The sequence below is a fragment of the Rhinatrema bivittatum genome, chromosome 3 (assembly GCF_901001135.1).
Source record: "Rhinatrema bivittatum chromosome 3, aRhiBiv1.1, whole genome shotgun sequence".
NCBI lineage: Eukaryota > Metazoa > Chordata > Amphibia > Gymnophiona > Rhinatrematidae > Rhinatrema > Rhinatrema bivittatum.
In genome coordinates this window covers 133,046,147-133,071,847 of record NC_042617.1, presented here as the reverse complement: position 1 = coordinate 133,071,847, position 25,701 = coordinate 133,046,147, and the positions used below count along the sequence as shown (strand labels likewise).

Sequence of the window (25,701 nt, the reverse complement as noted above, 5' to 3'; positions counted from 1 at the left end):
TCAGTGCAAGTTTGTATTGAATACAGTACTCGATCAGGAGCCAGAGTAGGCTATGACAAATGTGTCTATTCTTACATAATGTGAGTAACCTTGTGGCAGAGTTTTGAATTAACTCTAATGGTCTAAGGTATATGGGAGAATGGTATATAAAGCATTGCAGTAGTCTAGTGACGTGATAATCAGAGATTGCAAAACTATTTTGAAATTTTGAGGGCTTACAGAAGTTTAAGATGATGGAGATGTTGTTTGTAGAAAGAAGAGTGGATGATTGTTTTTACATGAACATGCATAGAGTGGAGTCAAGCTGGATGCCTAAATAACGCACTAGGATGGACTGGAAATCAAATTGCAAGGACAAAGGGATGTGGTAAGGGGTAGTACAGCCTAAAGTCATGATTTCAGTTTTACCAAGGTTAAGTGATAGCCCATTGAGGGTGAGCCAGTCTCTAATGGAAGAAAGACAAAGGGAGATAAACTGAGAAGTGGGTGACCAAGACGAAATAATAGGGAAAAAAATTGAATGTCATCTGCATAAATACAGTAGGATAGAATTAAGGTGGAGAGGAGACAACAGAGAGGAGACAGATAAATGTTAAACAGGGCAGCATAGAGAGCTGAGCCCTATGGGACACCTGTTGATAGGAAATCAAGAAGATGTGACATTAGCTATCCTAATTTGTTGTGTTCTGTTAGTGAGGTAGGATCTAAACCAAGAGAGAACAGTTCTAGAGATATCAATACTGGAAAGACAACTAAGTAGTATATCGTGATTTAGCGTATCAGATGCGGAGCTAATATCCAGAAGAATTATCAAGTAGGAGGTCTCAGAATCAAAATCCCTATGAATGACATTAGTAATGGAAAGCAGGAGAGTTTGTGTTATGGAATTTTTTGAAACCAAATTGGTATTGGTTCAAAACTGAATGTTTGTTGAGAAATTGCGTAAGTTATTTAGACAGTCAATTCAATTACTTTTGATAGAAAAGGCAGGGAAGAGATGGGATGAAAATTCTGCAAGTCCGTGCGATCAGCACTTGGTTTCTGTAGAATTGGGTGGATAGAGGCTGCCTTTAGAATTGGTGGAAGGCTGACCGAGGAGAGAGATGAGATAACAATTGAGGTGACCTGTAGTATGTATTCACAAGAAATTACTTTCAGAAGACTGGTGAAGCAGGGATTCAATGGACAATTTGATGAGTTTAATGATGTAATTTTCTGTAGTATTTCTGATTATGAAGTATAACCAAATTCTGACCAAAGAGGTCTGAGAGCTCAGAGAATGGAAATCTGGGACAGTGAGTGAGGGGAACTTAATACAGAGATTAGAGATTTTTTTTTCTGGAAATGGTTTGCGAAGAATTCACATAATGCTGGGTCAATCTGTGTGGATGGAAATTTAGTTAGAAACTAGGATTTTCTGGAGAGATTATCTTTTGGTTTATAGATTGATGATGTGTTGATTTGGTTGCTCTCAGTAAGGTACTAGTTCTAGTACAAGGTGATTCTTTGTTTTTCTGATACTTTGTATGTGTAACCCCTTTTTGGATTTTGTTGTAGTCCAGAGAGCACACAAAATAATTTCTCTTGAGGCTATCTTTTGCCACTTTCCCAAATTTTCTAAGTCCCAAGGAGTGGATTCTTTATAATCTTTTAGGTTTAATCTTTTAGGTCCAGGTGGTGAATGGGAATCCTCTCTGAGGTGTGTTACTGTCCCCTTTGGTGATGTTAGTGCTGTATAAACAGGCAGGACACAATGTAGATGTTCAAAAGAAACTTTACTTTGATTTGCACAACTTAAATGTCCAATCAAGATGACACTTGTTTTACATCACATCTATGTTCAATCTGGGTCATACATAGGGAACTCTCTCTTTACTCAGTGCAGGTGTCCTTAGTACTGCTATCTGGGAGAGGTTCACTTTTCCTTGTCTGTGAAGCAAGGCTCCCAGCTGAGAAGAGAAACCTATTGAGGGAAGTCCCTTAAATCCTGAAAAAAGTCTCATACCTGCAGTCCAACAGAGTCCCAGATGTTCCCAGCTTTTGTCCTGCATTCCCTGGGGTAGAGATCTGTTGGGGTTTCAAAGTGATCTTGAAACTCTTCTTTTCTGGACTCTGTTTGACCTCTTAGGGGAAAAGGTCCTTTTCTGGGACCAACAGGGCTTTTACAACTCAGCCAATAGTGAGGAAGGGTGGTACAAAAAACCTCCTCACTAAACTCAAAAAGCCAAAACTTCACCACTGAGTCAATGTAGTCCTCTCCCTGGCTGGAAATGAATAACTAGGTCTTCTCCCTCCTGCTCTGTGGTTATGGGGGTTGCCCCACTAGCAGAAACAAGATTCATCTAGGCAAAAACAAACTTAGAAAATTATATTACTGAAGTCTGTTCTCATGCTGGGAAAGGATAGCCTCAAGCAGGCAAGGGGTGCACTGGTGAAAGAGCAATTTCTCAATCTAAACAAGAACAGGAGTGAAATAGCTCCTAATTCATCAAAACCAAAACTCAACGGCCCAGACACTAAGGCTCCGACCCTCACCCCCTTTTTCTGGACGAAGGACTGAACCATTGTAGGCATCCTCAGGGGAAAGTCCTGCAAGGAATGGTCTGTCCCTCCTACTGTTACTTACCAAGCAGGGATCTAGGGTAGCTAGTGGGAGACCAAGGGTCCCCCACATGTTTTTATTCTTATTTCTGGGAAGTCCTCGGGTCCTAGACTTGAATATGGGTTTTTAAAAATCTCTTAGTAGTTACATGGAATACTGGAAGCTGAATGCAGTATAGGATCTTATATGGGTGATATCAGCAAGCCAGTCGTTCTGTCTCAATCTTCTGGTTGGGGAGACTAACCCATGCAATCTGAACTGGTCTGGCTGGACTCAAGAAAAGGAAATTATCAGGTAGAACTTAATTTCACCTTTGACAATGGCAATCCTCAGTTTGTTTGCATCAAAAGAATCAAAAAGCTGTGTAGATTTCCTATGGGCTTCAGTTCACTCCAGATAGAAGGCCAAGGCTCATTTGCAGGCCAACCTCTGCAGTGCATATTGACTTTGGTAGACATGTGGCCTAGGAAAGAATGTTAGAAAGACAACTGATTGGTTAACTTGGCATTCTGACACCATCTTACGTAGAAACTTAGGATAGGTGCACAGAACCATTCTATCATGATAAAAATTAGTGTAAGGTGGAGAAGTTACTACAGCCTAGACTTCACTGAGCTTGCATACTGAAGAAACTGCCACCAAAAATATGATCTTCCAGGTGACGAATTTCAGGTCATAGGAGCACAGCAGCCCAAAAGGAACTTTCATCAGTTGGGTCAGAACTACGTTGAGATTGCAAGACATAGCAGGAGGCCTAATGGGAGACTTCAAATGAAGCAGATCCTGCATAAATCGGACAACCAAAGGTAGTACAGAGATGGGTCCTATCTTCTACATATTGGTAATAGGTGCCAAATGCACTGAGGTGAACCCTTACTGATTTGATCTTAAGACAGTTTTTGTGTGGAGCAGGAGAAAAAAATATCTAGGGCCTTTTGCTCATATCACCTCCTCTATTTCAGCTCACAAGACTTCTTAGTAGAATCCTTTCTTGAAGCTAAAGAAGACGAAGTACATCCTCTGACAGATGTAAAGATTACGGTCACCTTCTCAACATCCAATGTGAGCCAGGGACCTGACGTTGGAATGGTTCAACCTGCCTTGATCATGAGTGATATCTTGGGAATTCACCAGTCAGAATAGTTCCCTGATGGACATCTCCTTCAGGAGTGGAAACCAAATCCGCCTTGACGAGAATGCCTGTCTTCCCTTATCTTCAGCAGTCTTAACAACTAGCAAGATCAGAGGATACATGTACAGGAGGCCCTTGCCCTAATCGAGGCAAAGGCATCCGAGTCTAGCTTACCTTGTGCCCATTTCCTGGAACAGAAGACTGAAGTCTTTCTCTTCTACCATGGGTCTTCCCCACTCACAGTATATCTGGTTTGGTCCTCATCAGACTAGGGACCATTCATGGGGTTCCAGAATTTGACTCAATCTGTCCACTAGGATATTCTCCATACCTGTCAGATATATGGCTCTGAGGACCACTCTCTCAGAGATGGACAGACCCCTAATAGAGGAGGCACAATGTCATGTCTCCTTGCTTGTTGATGTAAAACAGCACAACTTGATTGTCTCTCTGCACCAGGATGACTTTGTTGGCTAACCAATCTCTGAAAGTCTCCAGAATACGTCAAACTGCTCTTAGCTCCAGAAAATTTATTTGATGAAGTTTTTTCCTGAGTAGACTAAAGATCTTGAGTGCAGAGTCATTCTACATGGACTCCTCACTTGAGGCTGGACACATCCATGGTGAAGACAATTTGGACTGGAGTAATTTGGAAGGGTATGCCTTTTGTCAAATTGGAATTATCTTGCCACCAGGACAGGGAATCCTTGAGTGGCTGCATGATGTAGATGCTGTACTGAAGGTTCTGAGTGGCTTGAAGCTACTGAGGATCCATAGGGCTCTTTTCATATGGAGATGTGCCAGCAAAGTTACACTGACTGTTGATGCCATAAGGTCCAACTGCATCATGTCCCATGCAAGAACCATGTCAGGGGATTCATGGTCGCAGCTAGAATATTCCCTTTTCCAGCACCTTGCACTGATGGACACCAATACCAAAATAGCAGAACCCTTCACCTTAGAGTGGGAGGAAGCAAGTGATGGCCTGTCTTCCCTTGTCCCTACCCTTGCTCAAAGTTAAGAGCATATGAAGCCCCTTTGGTGTTGATGCATCACCAGCATCCAGTGCAGCTCCTAGTTTCATTGATATCAATGCATCTGATGTTGATGGGCCAGTTTTTCAGTGCCCAAAGTACTCCTCCATCAGCTCCAGATGAGACAGTCATTCTTTCTGGTCATGGTCACGCACAGGAGACACTCCCAGATGTCATGCAATGCCCCCAGCCACAGGATATATCTATCTTGCGGATCCTTGAGACACAACCCTGGAGCACTGGGAGCATCATTAGAAGTGGTTGGCTTGCTTATCCATGACTGGATGAAAAACAAGGGCCATGAAATTGAACTAGATGACCATGAATGGTCGATACCGGTTGGTGCACAAGCCAGGCACAAGAAAAGGAGAGGATGTTTAACCTAGAAAGACAACCAAAAAAAAAAAAAACAACAACTATCTATGACATTAGGAGGGGCCCCAGGGAAATAAATCTGCCCACTTTTCTGAAATATAAACAGCCAAAGCAGGTGAGTGAGGAACTGCGACTGGTGAGCTCCATGGAAAAGAGAAGACTGAAAGGGCTCACATGTGGCATAATGGCATGCTGGGCATGCCCAGTGAGGCACAAAGTTCTAGAAACTTTAACATAAAAGTTCCAGGCTGGGCTCAATCAGATGATTTCACCTACGTGTAGATGACTGCCATCTTGTCCTCAGAGAAAAAAATATTAACATATAAACCCTTCTCAGTGATAACCTTGCTAATCGTTGTATTTCACTGAGATATAAGGTCCCATTTTGCTTGTCTATACACACTCACATATGTATCTTGTTCTCAAGATAAATAAACCATATATCAGAACCTTATTAAGAAAAAAAAATATTTTAACACAATTAATATCAATTTGTCTCAAAAATATAACACTTAGAAAAACCACCCATCATAGTTTTTATATATTTAAAACTCCCATACAAGCCCCATTCATACCATACACACTATACTCTTTAATACAAAAATACAACATACTCATAAACATATTCCAAACAATATTTAACATGCAATAGCAATGCTTAAATGGCACTGTTAACCCAACCAAGCCCTAGATTTCACCTAATGAAAGGCTTCATCAGGGGAACATTACATAATTATCAACTTTAGTGTATACTTGATAGCAGCAAATGTTCAAATTGGAATATTTCTAGCCCACAATTAGTTCATTCCTTTCACATTGCACAACTTCAGTTTGATCCGCTGTTTGCATAATATCAAAGGGCTTAATAACATCTCCTATGTAGGTGGGTTTATTTATTCCTTTCAAGCCTTTGTCTGGCACGTTGCCTTCACAAAGATATTCCAGTGACATTAGCTTGTTTACTGGTGGACACAATATACTGTGCTTATAATATCCCAACTACAATTGCTGTAGTCCACCGTGCATTGAAAACGGGCGAGCACACACACACACACAATCTCCAATGTTGCATTCAAAATAAAAGGATGCAAGTTACCACTCTATCAAAACAAACATTCAGCACCTTTATAGAATGCCTTGCTATCTCTCAGGTAACTTTACTTGTATATTCAGTGGAACGCAATTGGTTATGCATTCTGCTGAATAAACCCAGATAAAATTCACATTATCTGAATAACTTTAGGACTGCTCTCTGCCATGACCAGATTTACTCTGAGCCCCGCACCAGAACACCTCCAAATATATTTGGATAAGTTTTAAACGGGCAGTGGCCGACGTGGCAGGAAATTCAAATCCTGTGATTTGTCTGGCAAAATCCAAACTTAGCTGGACAAACCGTTTTGAATATGGACCTCAGTATTTTTGTGAATTCACACTGATGGGCTACATGATGTGTGCCATACCCAAGTACATTCCTAGGCCTATGCTTATAGACTGCCAATGGGAAAGTCTTTTTCAATCTAATAAAGTGATGCTAAGTTCCAAGTAAGCTAAGTGTACAACTACAAACCATCATCATCCACTTTCTATGAAACTACAAAAACAGTACTTTTGAAGAACATCAGTTATAGGTAAGTAATTATTTGTCCAAAGGTATTTTGAATGGATTTACACATGGGAACTATTACACTTATAGAATGTGTCCGCAACAGAGGCAAAAACCTTAAGGCAGTATAAAATGATCTCTACTGGGGATCTCAATTATGTACATATGTTTGATAATGGGTGAGAAAGCAAAATTGCTTACCTTGTAATAGCTGTTATCCCAAGATAGCAGGATGTAGTCCTCACATATGGGTGACATCACTGACGGAGCCCTATCACGGAAAACTTTCTGTCAAAGTTTCTAGAAACTTTTGACTGGCACTCTGAGGCCACTGAGCATGCCCAACATGCTATAATTCCCTGATCCACAGGGGTCTCCCTTCAGTCTCGTTTGTAGCAATAGCCAAAAATAAAATAATAAAACATTATCGGACCCAACTCCGCGGGGTGGCGGGTGGGTTTCGTGAGGACTACATCCTGCTGTCCTGGGATAACACCTATTACAAGGTAAGCAATTTTGCTTTATCCCCGGACAAGCAGGATGCTAGTCCTCACATATGGGTGATTAGCAAGCTATAGGCTGAATCAATGTGTAGTGAACCAACAGCGTACAACTTGTGCAATAGGCTCAACAACTGGTGTACTGTTGGGGAAAATTGAGGCAGCCTGGAATCACAGCAGGTTGGAGGTAGAAGGAGTTGGGATTAAGTTGGAAACAAGTTCTTTAAGACAGACTGTCCGTAGGCTGAATCTTGTCTTCCTTCTTTGCCACACAGTAATGAGCTGCAAAGGTGTTAAGAGAACTCCATGTTGCAGCTTTACATGTCAGCTATTGGCACTGAACGATAGTGTGCTACTGAGGTTGACATTGCTCTTACTGAATGCGCCTTTGCTCGCCCTTGGAGAGGAAGGCCTGCTTTTTCATAGCAGAACTCTATACAATCTGCAAGCCAGTTGGAGAGAGTTTGTTTGCCCACTGCTTTACCTGGTTTGTTTGGATCAAAAGAAACAAAAAGAGTTGAGTGGATTTCCTATGGACTGCAGTGCGGTCTAAGTAATATGCAAGTGCACGTTTACAGTCCAAGGTGTGCAAAAAACTCTCCCCTTGGTGAGAGTGCGGTCTTGGGAAGAATGTGGGCAAGACTATGGATTGATTCAAATGGAATTCCGTAACTACCTTGGGAAGGAATTTTGGGTGTGTACGGAGTAATACTCGGTCATGTAGGAACTTCGTATAGGGTGAATATGTGACAAGTGCTTGTAACTCACTAACTAGTCTAGCAGATGTAATGGCTATTAAGAAGATAGTCTTCCATGTGAGAAATTTAACATCGCAGGAATCCATGGGTTCAAAAGGAGAATGCATGAGTCTTGAGAGTACTACATTAAGGTCCCATTCTGTGACTGATGGTCGTATAGGGGGCTTAAGATGAATTAAACCTCTCATAAATCTACTAACAAGGGGTTGAACGGATATTGATGCATCCCCTATTGTATTATGGTACACTGAGATTGCACTAAGATGTACTCTTACTGATGACGTCTGGTGACCTGAGTCTGAAAGGTGTCATAGATAGTCTAATAAAGATGAAGTGGGGCAAGAAAAAGGGTTAATACTTTTCTGTGCACACCACATGGTGAATCTTTTCCACTTAGAGCAATAGTTTTTTTGTGTGGAAGGCTTACGTGAAGCTACAAGCACTTGAGAAACAGTAGTTGAAAGATTGAGTGGTTGCAGGATCAAGCTTTCAACATCCAGGCTGTTAGAGAGAGGGATTGAAGGTTGGGATGGCGCAACCTGCCCTGATCCTGAGAGTGGGTGCTGTGCCCAGGTGAATTGGTTGTCTGATTGAGAGATCGAGGAGTATTGGAAACCATACTTGTTGAGGCCAATACGGGGCTATGAATATCATGGACCTTTTGTCCTGTTGTAGTTTCACTAGAGTCTTGGTTATTAGTGGTATTGGGGGATACGTGTATAGAAGGCCTGAATTCCAGGGGTGAGCAAAGGCGTCCTTGGCTAACTGGTTTCTCCGCTGGTGCAGGGAGCAGAATCTGACCACTTTGTGATTCAGTTCGGATGCAAAGAGGTCCACTGTTGGTTGACCCCAACTTTGAAAAATTCTGGTCGCTACCAAGTGGTCCATGGACCATTCGTGAGGTTGGAATTGACGACTGAGACAGTCTGCTACTACGTTGTGAATTCCTGCCAGATAAGTGGCCCAAGAAACATGGAATGTGTGAGGCCCCATTCCCAAATCTGTGCTGCTTCGTTGCAAAGGAAATATGAGCCTGTACCTCCCTGTTTGTTCAGGTACCATATGGCTACTGTGTTGTCTGTCTGTATCAAAACAGTCTTGTGAGAAAGGCAGTCCTTGAACACATGCAGCGCATAACGTATAGCTCGAAGCTCTAGGAAATTGATTTGAAATGTTGCTTTGAGTTTCGTCCAAGTACCTTGAGTTTGGAATTTCCTATGTGCGCTCCCCACCCTAAGGTGGACGCATCGGTAGTCAAAGTTGCTTGCAGAATTGGCTGTTAGAAGGGTAGGCCTGTCAGCAAGTTGTCCCTGTTCTCCCACCAGAGGAGAGAGGAACATAGTTGTTGAGTTATTTGAATTGGAGATGACAGTGGTTGAATGGCTTGTAGCCACTGCGCTCTCAACGTCCATTGAGTGACCTTCATGGCTAATCTGGCCATAGGAGTGACATTTATTATTTATTTTTATGTGACATTTATTATTATTATTATTATTATTATTATTTGGCCTCTGTTGGAAACAGGATGCTGGGCTTGATGGACCCTTGGTCTGACCCAGCATGGCAATTTCTTATGTTCTTACTTATTTATTTTATTGACATCTTTTTACTATACGTTCAAGACGAAGATTCTTATCACACCGGTTTACATCGAACCAAAATTGGAAAAGTTACAAACAACAAGTATCTTCACTCAAATCAATTAAAATTTAACAAAGATGAGAGAATAAAGTATAACAGGATATAACATATGACAAGGGCTGAACAAAAAACAGTGCAGAAGAAAACCTCGAGAGACTATCTCCGAACATAGTACGGTTCTTGAATAGATGTAGGGAAAAAGGGGTACTGGGGGGAGGGAGAGGCCAGGGGGGTCAGGAAGGGAGAGAACATTTGACGTAGTAACAGCAAGAATTGAATGTTGACTGCATCAGAAGTCCGCATTAGAGTTAGGAGTCCGTGTTAGTGTTAAGGGAAAGCTTGTCTGAATAACCAAGTCTTCAATTTCTTTCTAAAGGTGAGCGCGCATTGTTCCTGGCGAAGCTCTGGGGGTAAAGCGTTCCAGTGCTTAGGTCCGGCGGTAGAGAAGGCGCGTTTTCTTAGTGAGGGGTGGAGCGTAGCCTTGGCGGAGGGGGTGAGCAGGGACGTTTTGTAGGCAGATCTAATCGGTCTGGAGGCGGTGTGAATTTGGAATGGTATGTTTAGCTGTAAGGAGGATTGATTGTGAATGGTTTTATGTATGATGGTGAGGGACTTATAGAGGATTCTGAAATTAATGGGAAGCCAATGTAGATTCATGAGGATGGGAGTGATATGTTCTCTTCGATTAGAATTGGTTAGTATCCTTGCGGCGGCGTTCTGGAGCATTTGTAGAGGTTTGGTGGAGGTTGCCGGGAGGCCAAGTAGTAAAAAGTTACAATAGTCTATTTTTGAGAAGAGAGTGGCTTGAAGGACTGTGTGGAAATCGTGAAAGTGCAAGAGAGGTCTGAGCTTTTTTTTTTAGTATGTGTAGCTTATGGAAGCATTCTTTTGTTGTATTATTGATGAATTTTTTAAAGTCCAGCCAGTTATCTAAAGTGGCTCCAAGATCTCTCACGTGTGAAGTGGTGGCTGTAGCGAAGTTGTTGGTGGAGTCGTCGATGTCATTGGTAGAGATAAGGAGGAGTTCTGTTTTTGTGGTGTTGAGGACTAGGTTGAGGCTATTTAAGAGGTGGTTGATTGAATTGAGGCAGCTGTTCCAAAAGTTAAAGGTTTTGGTGATGGATTCTGTTATGGGGATCAGGATTTGTATATCGTCGGCATAGATATAGTGAGTTAATTTTAAATTTTCAAAGAGCTGGCAGAGGGGGAGAAGATAAATGTTAAAGAGAGTGGGAGAGAGTGATGAACCATGAGGTACTCCATGAGTGGAGCTTATGGGGTGTGAGTCTTTGTTGTTTATTCTGACCCTAAGGAGGCCATGTGGCCGAACAGAGTTAGGAACTGATGGGCTGTCTCCTGCGTCCTTGTGCGTAGAGATTTCACTGAGGAGAGTGTGTCTGCACGGTCTTTTGGAAGAAAAGCTCTTGACATTATAGTGTTTAATTCTGCTCCGATGAATTGCAATAGGCGAAATGGTATGAAATGGGAATTCTGGTAGTTGATTAGGAATCCCAATGAATGGAGTAAATTGATTGTGAGCTTGAGAGAGTTGATAGCTCCTTGTCTTGACTGGCTTCTCATGAGCCAGTCGTCCAGGTAGGGAAAAACGTGTACACGTTCCTTGTGCCACCGCCAGGCACTTTGTGAACACTTGAGGTGCTGAGGCAAGTCCGAACGGTAGAACTCGGTACTGGAAATGCTGATGTCCCACCAGAAAGCATAGATACTTGCAATGAGGGGGGAATATTGGAATGTGAGCAAAAGCATCTTGAAGATCCAGAGAACAGAGCCAATCTCCCGTTGAAGTAGAGGTAGCATAGTGCCTAGGGATACCATTCTGAACTTCTCTTTCCGTAGAAATTTGTTGAGATTGCGAAGGTCTAATATGGGACGTAGGCCTCCTGTTTTCTTTGGAATGAGGAAATATCAGGAGTAGAATCCTCTGCCCTGCTGAGGTCGGGGAACTGGTTCCACAGCCCTGGCTCTCAGAAGGGTGGATAATTATTTTTGTAAAAGCGTGGAATGATTGTGAGTTGTCCAGAACGATCTGGGTGGGGCGTCATTTGGTAGAGTTAGAAAGTACAGATGGTAACCTTGAAATATGATTGAGAGTACCCATTGGTTGGTGGTGATGTGCGACCAATTTTGATGAAAAAAGGTTATTCGACCTCCTACAGGTAGAGTTGGGGTTGGATTGGTGGACAGGCTTCTGTTCTCTGGTGAGATTTCAAAATCCCGAGGCCAGACCTGTCTGGGGTGGAGGCTGAGCTCTAGGAGCTCTTAGCTGTCAGGCTTGGGCTCTTTGTACAGGTCTTGATGACCTACCACGAGGTGCTGGGGGGTAGTATCTTAGTGGTCTGTAATATGGTCTTTTTAAGTCCTTCCTGGGAGGTCTGCATGCAGAAGATTGGGGTTCTGCTAGAACAGAGGAAAGCTGACGCAGAGTTTTTGAGTACTCCTTGAGCTGTGATACAGCTTTCACATACCTTGTCTCCAAAGAGGTTATCTCCTGTACAAGGAAGGTCTGCGAGTTTTTCTTGTATCTCTGACTGAAGGTCTGAGGCTTTCAACCAGGCCCATCTGTGAGCGTTGATGCCTGTTGCAGCCATCCTGGATGATGTTTCGAAGCTGTCATATGCTGCACGTACCTCGCGTGGTTTCCAGCTTCCAAGCCTTTGTAAATAATAGTATTGAAAGAATCCTGGAACTGTTGTGGAAGTGAATCAGATAGTTCTTGCAGCTGTTTCCATAGATTACGCTGGTATTGTGTCATATAAATATAAAATTGGTATGACGCAATTCTGGAAACCAGCATTGAGCCTTGGAACATTTTTCTTCCGATGGTGTCTAAGAATCTAAGCTCCTTCCCAGGAGGAATAGATGAATATGGCTTAATTCTTTTAGATTTCCTCTGGGCCGATTCTACCACTACAGAGTGGTGGGGGAGCTGAGGTTTCTGGAACCCTGGAATGTGCTGTACCAAATAGGTGGCAACAGTCCATTTATTGACAGGTGGAATGGTACAAGGATGTTCCCATAACCTGTGTTGGAGATCTACAAGTACCTCATGCACTGGTATTGCAAGAACTTCTTTTGGTGGATCCACAAATTGTAAAACTTCTAAAGTTTGTCTGGTATCTTCCTCCATCTCTAACTGGAAAGGGATGGTATCAGCCATTTCTTTAACAAAAGTAGAAAAAGAGAGATCCTCTGGGGGAGATAGTCTTCTTTCCTCCGGAGGCGAGGGATCAGATAGGACTTCGTCCAAGTATCGGTGCCTGCATCTTCCCAGGTGTCCAAATTGGGTCAACGTGGAGGCGAAGGAAGATGGAAAGGTGGTATCGAGGGCATCGATGGTTTCATCGGTGGCCTTGATGGAAGTAATGGAGAGAAGGAAGGTTTGGGACGAGAAACCTGGTGTTGGTTCAGGCATCAGTAAAGTCTTCGATACATCCTCATCTGTGGGCCTTGGCATCAAAACGTCTAGCAGCTGCACCGGTATGGCACCGATAAGTGTCCAATTTTGCCAGTATTGGTGCCAAAAGTGACAGATCCAGCATCGGTGCCGGTGAAGGTGTTGGCCTCTGTGATGGTATCGGCACCGGTATTAGAATCGGCATCGAAGATGGAATCGGGTACTGGCATCGAAGGTAACTCCCAGATGGCATCTCAAACTGCCTAGAGTATATATACGTCCAGTTCCGCCCTTATAGCTGGTGAATTGAGAGCAGCTATAGGGGGTGGCAGTGAGGACGAAACCAGCCGGACCACAGGTCCCTGTGGTGGCATAGTACCCGGCACCAATGTCGGTGGGGATCGCCTGGGAGTCCTAGGCCCCAAGGGCATCAAAGACTCATCCATCCGAGGTTTCTTAGGAGTCTGTTCAATAGGCATTGAAGAACTCCGGGCATCGTGTCAGAATCTGGATCCAGAGGCCTTCGATGACTATGTTTCATTTGATGTTCGGTACTCTTTTTCTCGATGACCGAGGTCGATTTGATAGATGACCGAGAAGGGGTCGGTGACGGTCTGTCACCCGCTTCGTCCGGACAACGTCGAGGTTTCAAAACCAAATTTTTTAACCTCTCCAGCCGGAGACGATTGCGTTGAAGTCGAAGTCGACGGCAACAATTGAAGATGGAAAAGATGCTCCATCTTTTCCATACGACCTCGTCTGCCCTTCAGTGTCATTTCAGCGCATTTCAGGCATGTCAATATGTCATGTTTTTCGCCTAAAGATAGCACACATTCGGTGTGCAGGTCCGTTATGGACATGGTTCGAGTACAATTTGGGCATTTTTTAAACCCAGTAGCCACATTGAAAGCAGACAGCCGTCGTGACTTTCTAACTAAAACTTTTTTGAAAACGGTAACGACCGGAAAATAGTTTTACTCACCGGTGGTGAAAAAGGTGGGATAACTTTTTCCGATGATTTTTTAAAAACTTTTTTTGAAGTGTAAATATACCACACAGGACTCCTAATCCACAAGGCTAATAGCAGCACGGAAAAAAGAAGACTGAAGGGAGAACCCTATGGATCAGGGAATTATAGAATGCTGGGCATGCTCAGTGGCCTCCGAGTGCCAGTCAAAAGTTTCTAGAAACTTTGACAGAAAGTTTTCCGTGATAGGGCTCAGACAGTGACGTCACCTATATGTGAGGATTAGCATCCTGCTTGTCCTGGGATAAAGCTAATATCGAAGTCCTAGTGTTTTGATTCTAATCTATTTGATTGCCTTAATTTCAACTATTTTGTGTTTTTCTGTAGTCTGAAATTTCCTTTAAGTACCATGATTGTGAGGTTGTTAACAGAATGAGTGCCTCTTGAGAAATGTTCCCCTATTGAGGTGTCACTCTGTTCTTCTCTATAATGTGTTATTTTATTCCTGTAGAGGTTTATTCTTGCCCTTAAAATCTGGTTTGTTTTACCAAGGTAGTATTTCTCTTCATATTTTTTGTACTAGTTCTTGGTTGAATGTCTTTCCCAAGTAGGTTGCTGTGTCCTATGAAATATGCTGGGATAGTTTGCATCATGCAGGGTTTGTGCGTAACTCTCAGGAAATAGTTACTGGTGTATTTTTAGTCTAATAAAGGGATATCACCTACAGCTTGTTTGTGGACCTTTATTTCTACATATTCAAGTGGACTACCACAGCAACCACAATACTTTTCTAAACTTTGTTTCTTGTTTCTATTAAGGAACTTGATTTTATTTTTTAATACCTCTTCCAATAAATCCTTGCTCTCTGAAAGCTATTCCCAATTCCCAAGCCCAAGCCACACCAGGTTCTTCAAATGTAGGTATTTTATTTCATTCCATTTGTAGAAATTTAAATCCCCTGCTAATTGTTTCTGACTCTTGCAGGGCAGTAATCTTATACAACACATACAAGTAAATAATTTTTATATTTTTGGAGTGTACATTTTAGCCATTAGTATTCCCCCAAGAACAAACATCCCCCATTATCAATCCTACAGAGTCCTGTAATAATACATTTTCAAATCTACCATTTAGATTTACTGTAATTAAAAAACTATTCAGGACCATTAAATAATTAACACAAGATTCTACAGTTCTGATGCACTCTTCTAGAACTGTTATCCTTCAAAATAAGACTAGTATCACTGCCAAGGTTTATAATAGAAAAACAAAGTAGGTAGCAAAAGATGCCTTCATTACCTTATGCATAACATTCTCCTATATTGAGGCTCCTTCTGGTAATATACTTAGGCTGTTTGTCTACAAAGAACTATTTTAAAACAGAAATATGTAACTACCTCCTTGTTTCTAAGGCTACTGTTATGCAACATATAGACATTTTTAACCCAATTTTTTAAGTCACTCCCCTTTAAAATAATATACTCCCATTAAAATGATTCAGCTTGTGAATGTCTAAAAGGTTAACTATCCCCTTATTCAGCTGCAAAGAATGCAAAGCTGGAAAATCTGACAGGATTCCCTTCCAACATATACCCTGCAATCCTGTACCTCATATAAGCAAACTTGATGGAAAGGCTGTCCACACCGAGGATCATCACATACTTGATCTGGAACAGTAGTATCCAAGCGATAAGCATAGCATATACCACAATCCATGCTGAAGTCCTAAAATAGGGGTATTCTGGTTAATGTGGAATTAAACATTTATTAATTTACATTTATTAATTACTTGATTCTCTCAAACTACTTTTGTCCAGGAGGGTGATATTCAGGTTTTAGTGCAAGTAAACTCTCATAGACATGGAGATGAATTTATTATTAGTTATAAAGAAAAACATTTATCACAGTTAAAAAAATAAATTAAGGTTATGCAGGAAAAAAGGCTTACCACAGATCTATCATCACCTTCAATTCCACTCACAATCCTGCCCATAAGTGATTCACCTAAATATATAGTATATACCAGGGGTCAGGAACCTTTTTGGCTGAGAGAGCCATAAACGCCACATATTTTAAAATGTAATTCCATGAGAGCCATACAATATGTTTAAAACTAAATACAAGTAAATGTGTGCATTTTATGTAAGATCACACTTTTAAAGTACAATAAGTCTCTGAAAATATTACACCAGGCCTTAAGACACTAATACATCTCCTATTAGGAAAACGGACCAAGTCAGGCTGCTATAGAGTCCTACACAGAAACTACACGCCAGCAGAAAACCTCACCTGAATCACGTGCTGTCCCTCACCTAACATAGAATAAAAAGACCAAAACGCATAACAAGAAGCATGCAGGAAAAACTGAATTGGAAACTGCAACAAGCCAGAGTCTCTGTATGCAGTGTAACAAAGGAAAAAAGAAACATCACCCATCCTTATAAAACAAATCAAGAAATATAAAATCATCAGCAGTAAAACTGTACTAACAAAAAGAACATATTTCGAAACAGCTGATGAGTGGAATATCCAATAATTAAAAACTCATATAAAACATTTCCAGATACCAACAAAATATTTCAAAATAGCAGACACAAAGACCCAGTAATGAAAAATAATAAGGATACAAAATTTTTTTTGCTCTGCATACCTGGGAACGTTTGATATCCAGGTGTCCTGCGATTGTTCTGAATTAGCAGGAGGTGGGGTGGTTTGCTTGGAACTTTCTCCTCTCTCTCTCACACTGGCTCTCAATGACACACCTATACACACATGCTCTCAGTCACTCACATATACACATGTTTTTTCTCTCTCACTTATATAGGCTCTTAATTACACATTTACACACATGCTGTCTATCTTTTCACGCTTACACACACACACAGGCTTTCAATCACATAAATACATGCTGTCTTTTTCTCTCACACACAGACTCTCATTCACATGCTTACAAACATGTCCTCTCGTTCTCTCATTTACACACAGGCTCTCAATCACATACTCACATGCTCCCTCACCTAAATCAGCTCTCAATCACACACAGACACACATGATCTCTCTTACTTATACACACAGGCTCTTAATCATACATACACATGATTTCTCTCACACACAAAGGATCTCAATCATACACACATACTCTTTCACACAAACAGGTTTTCAATCACAAACTTACACATACAGGTTCCCAATGGTAAACTTACATTCATGCTCTCTCTCACAGGCAGGCTCTCAAGCACAGACATACTCTCTTTCACATGTACAGGCTCTCAATCATTCACATACATGCGATCACACACACATACAGGCCCCCAGGCTCTCAATCATTCACATACATGCAATCTCTCTCACACACACACACACACACAAGGCCCCCAGGCTCTCAATCATTCACATACATGCGATCACACACACACACACAGCCGCCCCCCCCCCGCGGCCCGGAAGAGGAAGTGGAGAGTATCGGGTGCCTGCGCGGCAAGAAGAGGCCACGCTAGTGCGCTCGGCATCGGCCCGAAGAAAAGACTGCAGCGCGGCTCGGAGGAAAATGAAGAGGTTCAGCCGCGGCCGATGGGACTCCGCCTCCGCGAGGGCTGAAAATGAAGGAGGTTAGCGTTGGGAGGAGGCTGCTGCTGCGAGTTCCCGGGGTGGGGGAGAGAGAGTGAATGAGCGAGCAAACACACATGCTTGCTTGCTCATTCACTCTCTCCCCCACCCCCACCCCGGGAACTCGCGGCAGCAGCAGCAGCCTCCTCCCAACGCTAACCTCCTTCATTTTCAGCCCTCGCGGAGGCGGAGTCCCATCGGCCGCGGTTGAAGCTCTTCATTTTCCTCCGAGCCGCGCTGCAGTCTTCTTTTCTTCCGGCCGATGCAGAGCGCACTAGCGTGGCCTCTTCTTGCCGCGCAGGCACCCGATACTCTCCACTTCCTCTTCGGGCCGCGGGGGAGGGGGGGCGGGAAGAAGAGAGCACGCCGGTGCCGCTGACTCCAGCTGTCCTGCCGCGTTCCGCTCGGGCTGACAGCATTTTAAGCCCGGGCGGAGGAGGACAGGGGAGCAGCTGGGTCAGCGGGAAAGTTTGGCGACTGTCTGCGAGCCAGATGCAGCCCTCAAAAGAGCCATATCTGGCTCGCGAGCCATGGGTTCCCGACCCCTGGTATATACATTGTGTTTATTCACCTCTTAGAACCCTCCATCCTAAATATATTTACTCAGACCTCAAAATATATTTACTTAAAAGTTCCAGAACAAATACATGAAGCAAGTTGCATTTCAACACTTCTAAGTCTGTGTAAAAAGCAAATAATTCAAAATCCATCTATTTCCACAAGGAATATCCAACAAGATGCTGGATGCTACAGAAATCACACAAATTGCAGACTTAGAGGAGTCAAAACATATCTGGTGTATCTGGGACTTTTGGAAAAGTATATAAAAGGCTTATTTCAGTCACCTGAGCAATATATTTACTTCTGACATGAAGCAATTATGGATCTAAAATTTATGACTGATACAGGAGGTGAATGAATACCTTAGTATATCACCAAATGATGATATACTAAGGTATTATGTATGAATATTTGCTAAGTTTAGTGAGCATTTTGGGGGGAGATTTTTCTCACTCTTCAAGAAGATAATAGAAGACAACTGGCATCATCAGCTCAAGGCAGACTACATCCAATGCCCATATATCAACAGGAGAGGGAGAAGGTGCATAAAAGATTTCAAGCTAGGACAGACTAATGGTCCATCAAGCTCAGCATCCTGACTCCAATAGTGGACAATCTGGGTCATTTCGAAAAACCAACAGATCCTTATAGGAAAGTCCACTACCTATTGCTCATGCCCATTAGTATGAACATACCCAATTCTGATTAAAAATTATTTATGGACCAATGTCCAAACCTTTTTAAATTCAGCTACTGAATATTACTAGCCTGGAGCACATTCTCTGGTAACAGTTGCATAGCTTTAATGAGTGAAAGAAACCTATTTGAATCTGCTACTAATTAGTTTCTCATGTATTGTTTTCTAGTCCTAGTATTGATTGCTGGATAAGTAACTGTTCCTTATTGAACTTGTTCTAAACACTCATGGTTTTGTAAATGTTTATTATGAGCCCTCTGCTGTCTTCTCCAAACTGAACAACCCTAACCCTTTAAATCTTTCCTCCTTAGAGAGCCATTTGATTCTCTTTACCATTTTTGTTGCTCTTCTCTAGTACTGCTATATCTTTGAGATGTGACCAGAACTGCAACAATACTCAGTGTAGTTATTATTAATTGATAGAGACATTATATTCCAGGTTTTGTTTTTTATTTGTTTCCAAATACTTCCTAATATTCAATTTCCTTTTTTTTTTGGCCGCTGCCACAGATTGACATTTATGCAATGTATTTTACAGAAGGACTGAGGATCTGTTTGCTGAATGGTTCCTCATCTAATGTGGAACTCGGCATTGTGTACATTTAGTTGGGATTTTTTTACCCATCATTTTACACTTGTCCTTATTAAAGGGGCTGTTATGAGATAGCTCAAAGAGTTATGGATTAGCAACTGCACTGCCTACTTGATATTGCAAATGTTCTTCTGCCACAGAGAAACATATTTCCAGTGATGGGCATGGATAAGGATGTGTGTATAAACATTTTTTAGATCTAGCTGGTTGTGAAGGAGTTCATTTTGAACTTTTCTCTCTTGTGGAATTTGTTTAGGTCTCTTAGAATCAGGATTGGATTTCTTTGGATTAGGAAATACGAGAATAAAAACCCTTTCCTTTTTCTAATATTTGAAGTGGTTCTATTCCATGAGCTGACAAAAGGGCAATCATTTCTTGCATCAGAATGTGGTCTTCATCTTTGGAGACTTGATGATGTGATGTATTATTATGAGGGGGCAGAGCTTGAAAATTTACATGATAACCCTTGTGAACTATTTTGAGAATGCAATAGTCTGTGGGGCTAACAGATGATTGAGGGCAGAAAAATTGAGGTCTTTTCTTCACTGGAAGATCTATGACGTCATCAGATAAATGTAAAACTTGCTGGTGTTTGAAATAATTATTAGGCAGCCTTCAGCTGAGCTCTGTGTCTTGGCTGAGATCTGGGCTGTTGCTGGGGACAATATATTTACTTCTGATATGGAGTGATTATGGATCTATAATTTATGACTGATATGGTATAATATTAGTGATGTGCATTAAAAAATGTTTTCTGCAGGTTTGTTTTTTTGGCCCACCCCCGAATCAGATTTTTTTTTCCATTGCCAATTTCGTTTAAAAAAAAAAAAAAAAAAGCCCCAATCCTTCAAATTTAACTAAATGTAAAGACCCCCCACTCTCCCAATCCCCCAAGACTCACTCAATGTCCTTGGTGGTCCAGCGGGGGGCCCGAGAGCTCAGAGCGATCTCCAGCTCCCGGGGGCCGTCAGTTGCCAGTATTCAAAATGGTGCTAGCGGCCCTTTGCCTTTACCATGTGATAGGGACTACTGGTGACATTGGCCGGCCCCTGTCACATGGTAATGGCAACGGGCTGCCTGCGCTTTTTTGAATACTGGCAGCTGATGGCCCCCTGGAGCTGGAGATCGCTCTGAGCTCTCAGGCCCCCCACTGGACCACCAGGGACATTGAGTGAGTCTTGGGGGATTGTGAGCGTGGGGGGGGGGGCTTTTCCATTTAGTTAAATTTGAAGGATTGTTGAGATTACTTACCTGATAATCTCCTTTTCCTTAGTGTAGACAGATGGACTCAGAACGAATGGGTATAGTATGCTCGTGCTAGCAGTTGGAGACGGATCTGACGTCAGCACGGGTATATATACCCCCACAAGAAGCGTAGCAACTCAGTAATCTTCCTTGCAAAAGCTGTTATGGATGTATGTGTACTGATGATCAATGAATTAGTGAAACAGGATTCCCCTGACCGATTGATAGTAGCTGGAGACCGCCAGCATTCACAACCAGAAGGCGTCGACACCTGGCAAAGGGGACGCTCTTATGTAAGAAAATGACATGGCCTACCTTGAATCTGTGAAACCCATGTATACCGGCAGCCGGGCGGGATGCTGAGTCCATCTGTCTACACTAAGGAAAAGGAGATTATCAGGTAAGTAATCTCAACATTTCCTAGCGTGTAGCCAGATGGACTCAGAACGAATGGGATGTACAAAAGCTTTACTCCCAGCCTGGGCGGGAGGCTGCCTGAGGACCGTGTAGGACTGCCCTCACAAATGCTGTGTCCTCCCTGGCCTGGACATCCAGACGGTAGAACCTGGAGAAGGTATGGAAGAAGGACCATGTCGCCGCTTTACATATTTCTGCAGGCGACAGCAACCTGGATTCTGCCCAAGATGCTGCTTGGGCTCTGGTAGAATGAGCCTTGACTTGCAGAGGCGGTGACTTCCTGGCCTCTATGTAAGCTGCTCTGATGACTTCTTTAATCCAGCGGGCGATGGTGGGCCGAGAGGCTGCTTCACCTTGTTTCTTTCCGCTGTGCAGGACGAACAGTTGGTCCGTCTTTCGTACTTCTTGTGTCATTTCCAGATATCTGGGCAACAATCTGCCGATGTCGAGATGGCGTAGTAAACGCCCTTCTTCGGATTTCTTCAAACCCACTGTGGTAGGCAAGGATATGGTTTGGTTGAGGTGAAATTGTGAGACCACTTTAGGTAGAAAGGAGGGAACCGTGCGAAGATGGATCGCCTCAGGCGTGATTCTGAGAAAGGGATCACGACAGGACAGTGCTTGAAGCTCTGAGATGCGGCGTGCTGAACACACTGCCAGCAGAAACACCATCTTCAAAGTTAGAGAACGGAGAGACAGGCCCCGAAGGGGTCTGAAGGATCCCGCGAGGAAATCCAAAACTAGGTTGAGGTTCCACAGGGGCACTGGCCACTTCAGTGGCGGACGAATGTGCTTGACTCCTTTCAGTAAGCGAGAAACATCTGGATGCGTGGCAATGGTCTTGCCATCCCTCCTGGGACCGTAGCAAGACAGCGCAGCCACCTGAACCTTGATGGAGCTTAGGGAGAGACCCTTCTGAAGCCCATCCTGCAGGAAATCCAGAACAATAGGGATAGTGGTCGCATGTGGATTGGTGCCATGAGTGTCGCACCAGGCTTCAAATACTCTCCAGATCTTTACGTAGGTGAGGGATGTGGAAAACCTGCGAGCTCGGAGGAGAGTATCTATCACCGGCTCCGAGTAACCTCTTTTCCTCAGCCTAGCCCCTCTCAATGGCCAGACCGTAAGAGAGAATTGAGCCGGATCCTCGTGGAGGATGGAACCTTGACGTAGCAGGTCCCTGAGAGGAGGCAAGGGAAGGGGCTCCCCTGCCAGTAGTCTTCTCATGTCCGCGTACCAGGGTCTTCTTGGCCAGTCTGGTGCCACTAGAAGAACTAGGCCCCGGTGCTTCTGAATCTTGTGGATAAGGGCGCCCAGCAGAGGCCACGGAGGAAAAGCGTATAGCAGGGTCCCGGGAGGCCATGGTTGAACCAGGGCGTCGATCCCGTGAGAGAAGGGATCTCGCTTGCGGCTGAAGTATCTGGGTACTTGAGCATTTGACCTGTCCGCTAGTAAGTCCATGTCCGGAATCCCCCAGTGATCCACAATCATCTGGAAGGCTGTGGTTGACAGCTGCCATTCCCCCGGGTTTAGGCTTTCTCTGCTGAGGAAGTCTGCCGTGGTGTTGTCCTTCCCGGCAATGTGGACGGCGGAGATGTCCTGAAGATTCGCCTCTGCCCAAGCCATCACCGGGGCTATCTCTACAGATACCTGTCGGCTTCTGGTTCCGCCCTGACGGTTGATGTATGCTACCATGGTGGCGTTGTCGGACATCACTCTGACTGCTCGGTTCCGCAGTCTGTGAGCAAATTGCAGGCAGGCTAACCGGACTGCTCGTGCCTCTAGACGGTTGATGTTCCACCCTGACTCTTCTCTGTTCCACCGCCCTTGTGCGGTGAGTTCTTCGCAGTGTGCTCCCCAGCCGCTCAGGCTGGCATCTGTGGTGAGCAGAGTCCACGTGGGGGAGGACATCTTCGACCCCCTGCTCGTGTGGTTGGACTGCAACCACCACCGTAACTGGGTCCGCACTCTGGCTGGCAGAGGTAGATGCACGGAATAGTTCCGGAAGCGGGGGCTCCAGCGAGAGAGCAGGGAGCGTTGTAGAGGTCTCATATGGGCTCTTGCCCAGGGTACCACCTTCCAGGGTGGAAGCCATGAGGCCGAGAACCTGCAGATAATCCCAAGCTATGGGCCGGCTGGCTCCCATCAAGGACCGGAGAAGCGTTTGAAGTTTTAACCTTCTCTTGGTAGTGAGACTGACTTTGTCTGCCTGGGTGTCGAACTGGACTCCCAGGTATTCCAGTGATTGGGAAGGTTGTAGGCAACTCTTGTTGAGGTTGACTACCCATCCCAGGCTTTCCAGAAGGGCGATCACCCTGTCGGTTGCCCGATGGCTCTCCTCTCGTGATTTTGCCCTGATCAGCCAATCGTCTAGGTAGGGATGGACAAGGATTCCTTCCCGTCTGAGCACCGCTGCTACCACTACGACCACCTTGGTGAAGGTCCGCGGCGCCGTGGCTAACCCGAAGGGCAGAGCCCGGAATTGGAAGTGGCGTCCCAGAACCTTGAAGCATAGATAGCGCTGATGATCCGGATGGATCGGAATATGCAGGTAGGCTTCTGACAAGTCTAAGGCCGTGAGGAATTCTCCTGGCTGTACTGCGGTCTTGACTGAGCTCGGGACCCTTAAGTATCGATTGACTGACTTGAGGTCCAATACGGGCCGGAAAGTGCCCTCTTTCTTGGGTACCATGAAATAAATGGAATAGTGTCCAGAATTCATTTCCCATGCAGGTACTGGGATGATGGCTTTCAAGGACAGGAGCCTTGCCAGGGTAGCTTCCAATGCTGCCTTCTTGTGTACGGGACACGAAGATTCCACAAACTTGTCCGGAGGGAGATGATGAAAGTCCAGATAATACCCCTCTCGGATGATGGCGAGGACCCACTGGTCCGACGTAATCTCGACCCATCTGGGGTAGAAGAGGGTTAACCTGCCCCCTATGGCTCCGTCCCCCGGATGGATCGGCTGATTCTCATTGTGAGGCGCGGCTAGGACCTGAACCCGAGCCGGCTCCCCTCTTGCGCTGCTTGGTCCGAAAGGACTGGTTCCTGGCCTGAGGACGAGGCGCCTGGTAGCGACTCCTATAGGGAGTGAAGCACTGGGAGCTTCTACCTCTGGAGGGCCTTGGAAAGGCGCGCTGGTTCCTTCTGAACCGATCTTCCGGCGGTCGAGGTACTGGAAAGGCGCCCCATGTGCTGGCCAGTTTATCAAGGTCGCTGCTGAACAGGAAAGAACCCCAAAAGGGCATTCTGGTGAGGCGTGACTTCGAAGGAGCATCGGCTGACCAATTCCGTATCCAGAGCTGCCTCCTGGTGGCTACGGAGGATGAGACCCCCTTGGCTGTTGTACGGACTAGGTCTGATGCAGCATCCGTGAGGAATGAGAGAGCTGACTCCATGTCTGTTGCCGGAGCATTGTTCCTGACCTGTGACAAACAGGAACGCGTCACCACTGTGCAGCAGGTTGCGATCCGCAAAGATAGAGCTGCCACCTCAAAGGTCTGTTTCAGAATGGCGTCCAGTCGCCGGTCATGAGGCTCCTTGAGTGCCGCCCCCCCCTCAACTGGAATGGTAGTGTGCTTGACCACAGCGCTAACCAAGGCGTCCACCTGAGGGCACGCCAACATCTCCTTGATTGCCGGTTCCAGGGGGTACATGCCCGTCAGGGCCCGACACCCTTTGAATGAGGCCGCTGGTGCAGCCCATTCTAAATCTATCAGTTGCTGAGCTGCTTGCAAGAAGGGAAAATGGCAGGCTGTAGGATGAAGACCTTCCAGCAGAGGGTTCTGCGTAGAGGGCAACGTAGTGCTAGGACCTGTAATAGCCAACTCCGCCAGGCACTGAGATACCAGGTCGGAGAGATCCTCCTTAGGAAAGAACCGCCTCATGGTTCGATATGGCTCAATCCCCGAGGGAAGTTCCCCCTCCTCCGGGGGTTCGGACTCATCCTCCGAGACATCAGGGTCCGCCTGAACCGGACTGCTCGGAGGCGGGTGCCCATGATAAGGGCGCGAAGGTCCAGGGGCAGGATCAGCTGGAGTAACAGCAGCAGCAGCAGGGCCTGGACGGGAAGCTGATTGCATCTGTACAAAGGCATGAATCCCCTTAAAGAGATCTACCCAGGAAATGGAAGCGGTCTCTAGTCGTCGGGGTACCAGGTCCCCCGGGATTCCAGGTTGTTCGAGACTGCCCGCTAGATCCGGGGTGGCCCCTGGGGAACTGTCAGCAAACCTCGGTTGAGACTGGTCCTGGCCCGAGGCTCCCACTGCCTCCTCACATTGGGCACAAAGGGAGTCTGGCTCCTCGCTGTGCGTGGCTCTAAGCTGGCATGTTGAGCAGAGGCCGAGGGCTTTAATGCCAGAATCAGGAGGTGCCGCCGCTGAAGACGCTGAGGTGTTCTGTTCCATCGCGGCCTGGGAATGTAGCGCTGAAGAATATACGCCCAATACAATATGCGCTCAATAATATGCGGCAGCAATATGCGCTTAATACGACAGGCGCTTAACAATATGCGGCAGCAATATGCGCTTAATACGACAGGTGCTTAACAA

At 44.7% G+C, this 25,701-nt stretch overlaps 1 protein-coding gene across 3 annotated transcripts in view; it reads right to left on the bottom strand.

The window, feature by feature from the left end:
• Positions 1–25,701, bottom strand: part of FANCL (FA complementation group L) — a 300,676-nt gene that overhangs the window by 14,348 nt on the left and 260,627 nt on the right. For all 3 annotated transcript variants that reach the window (XM_029593734.1, XM_029593737.1, XM_029593735.1), the window contains one exon: positions 15,639–15,755. In XM_029593734.1, the coding sequence (XP_029449594.1) occupies positions 15,639–15,755 (117 nt within the window). The remainder of the gene's footprint in view (positions 1–15,638; positions 15,756–25,701) is intronic.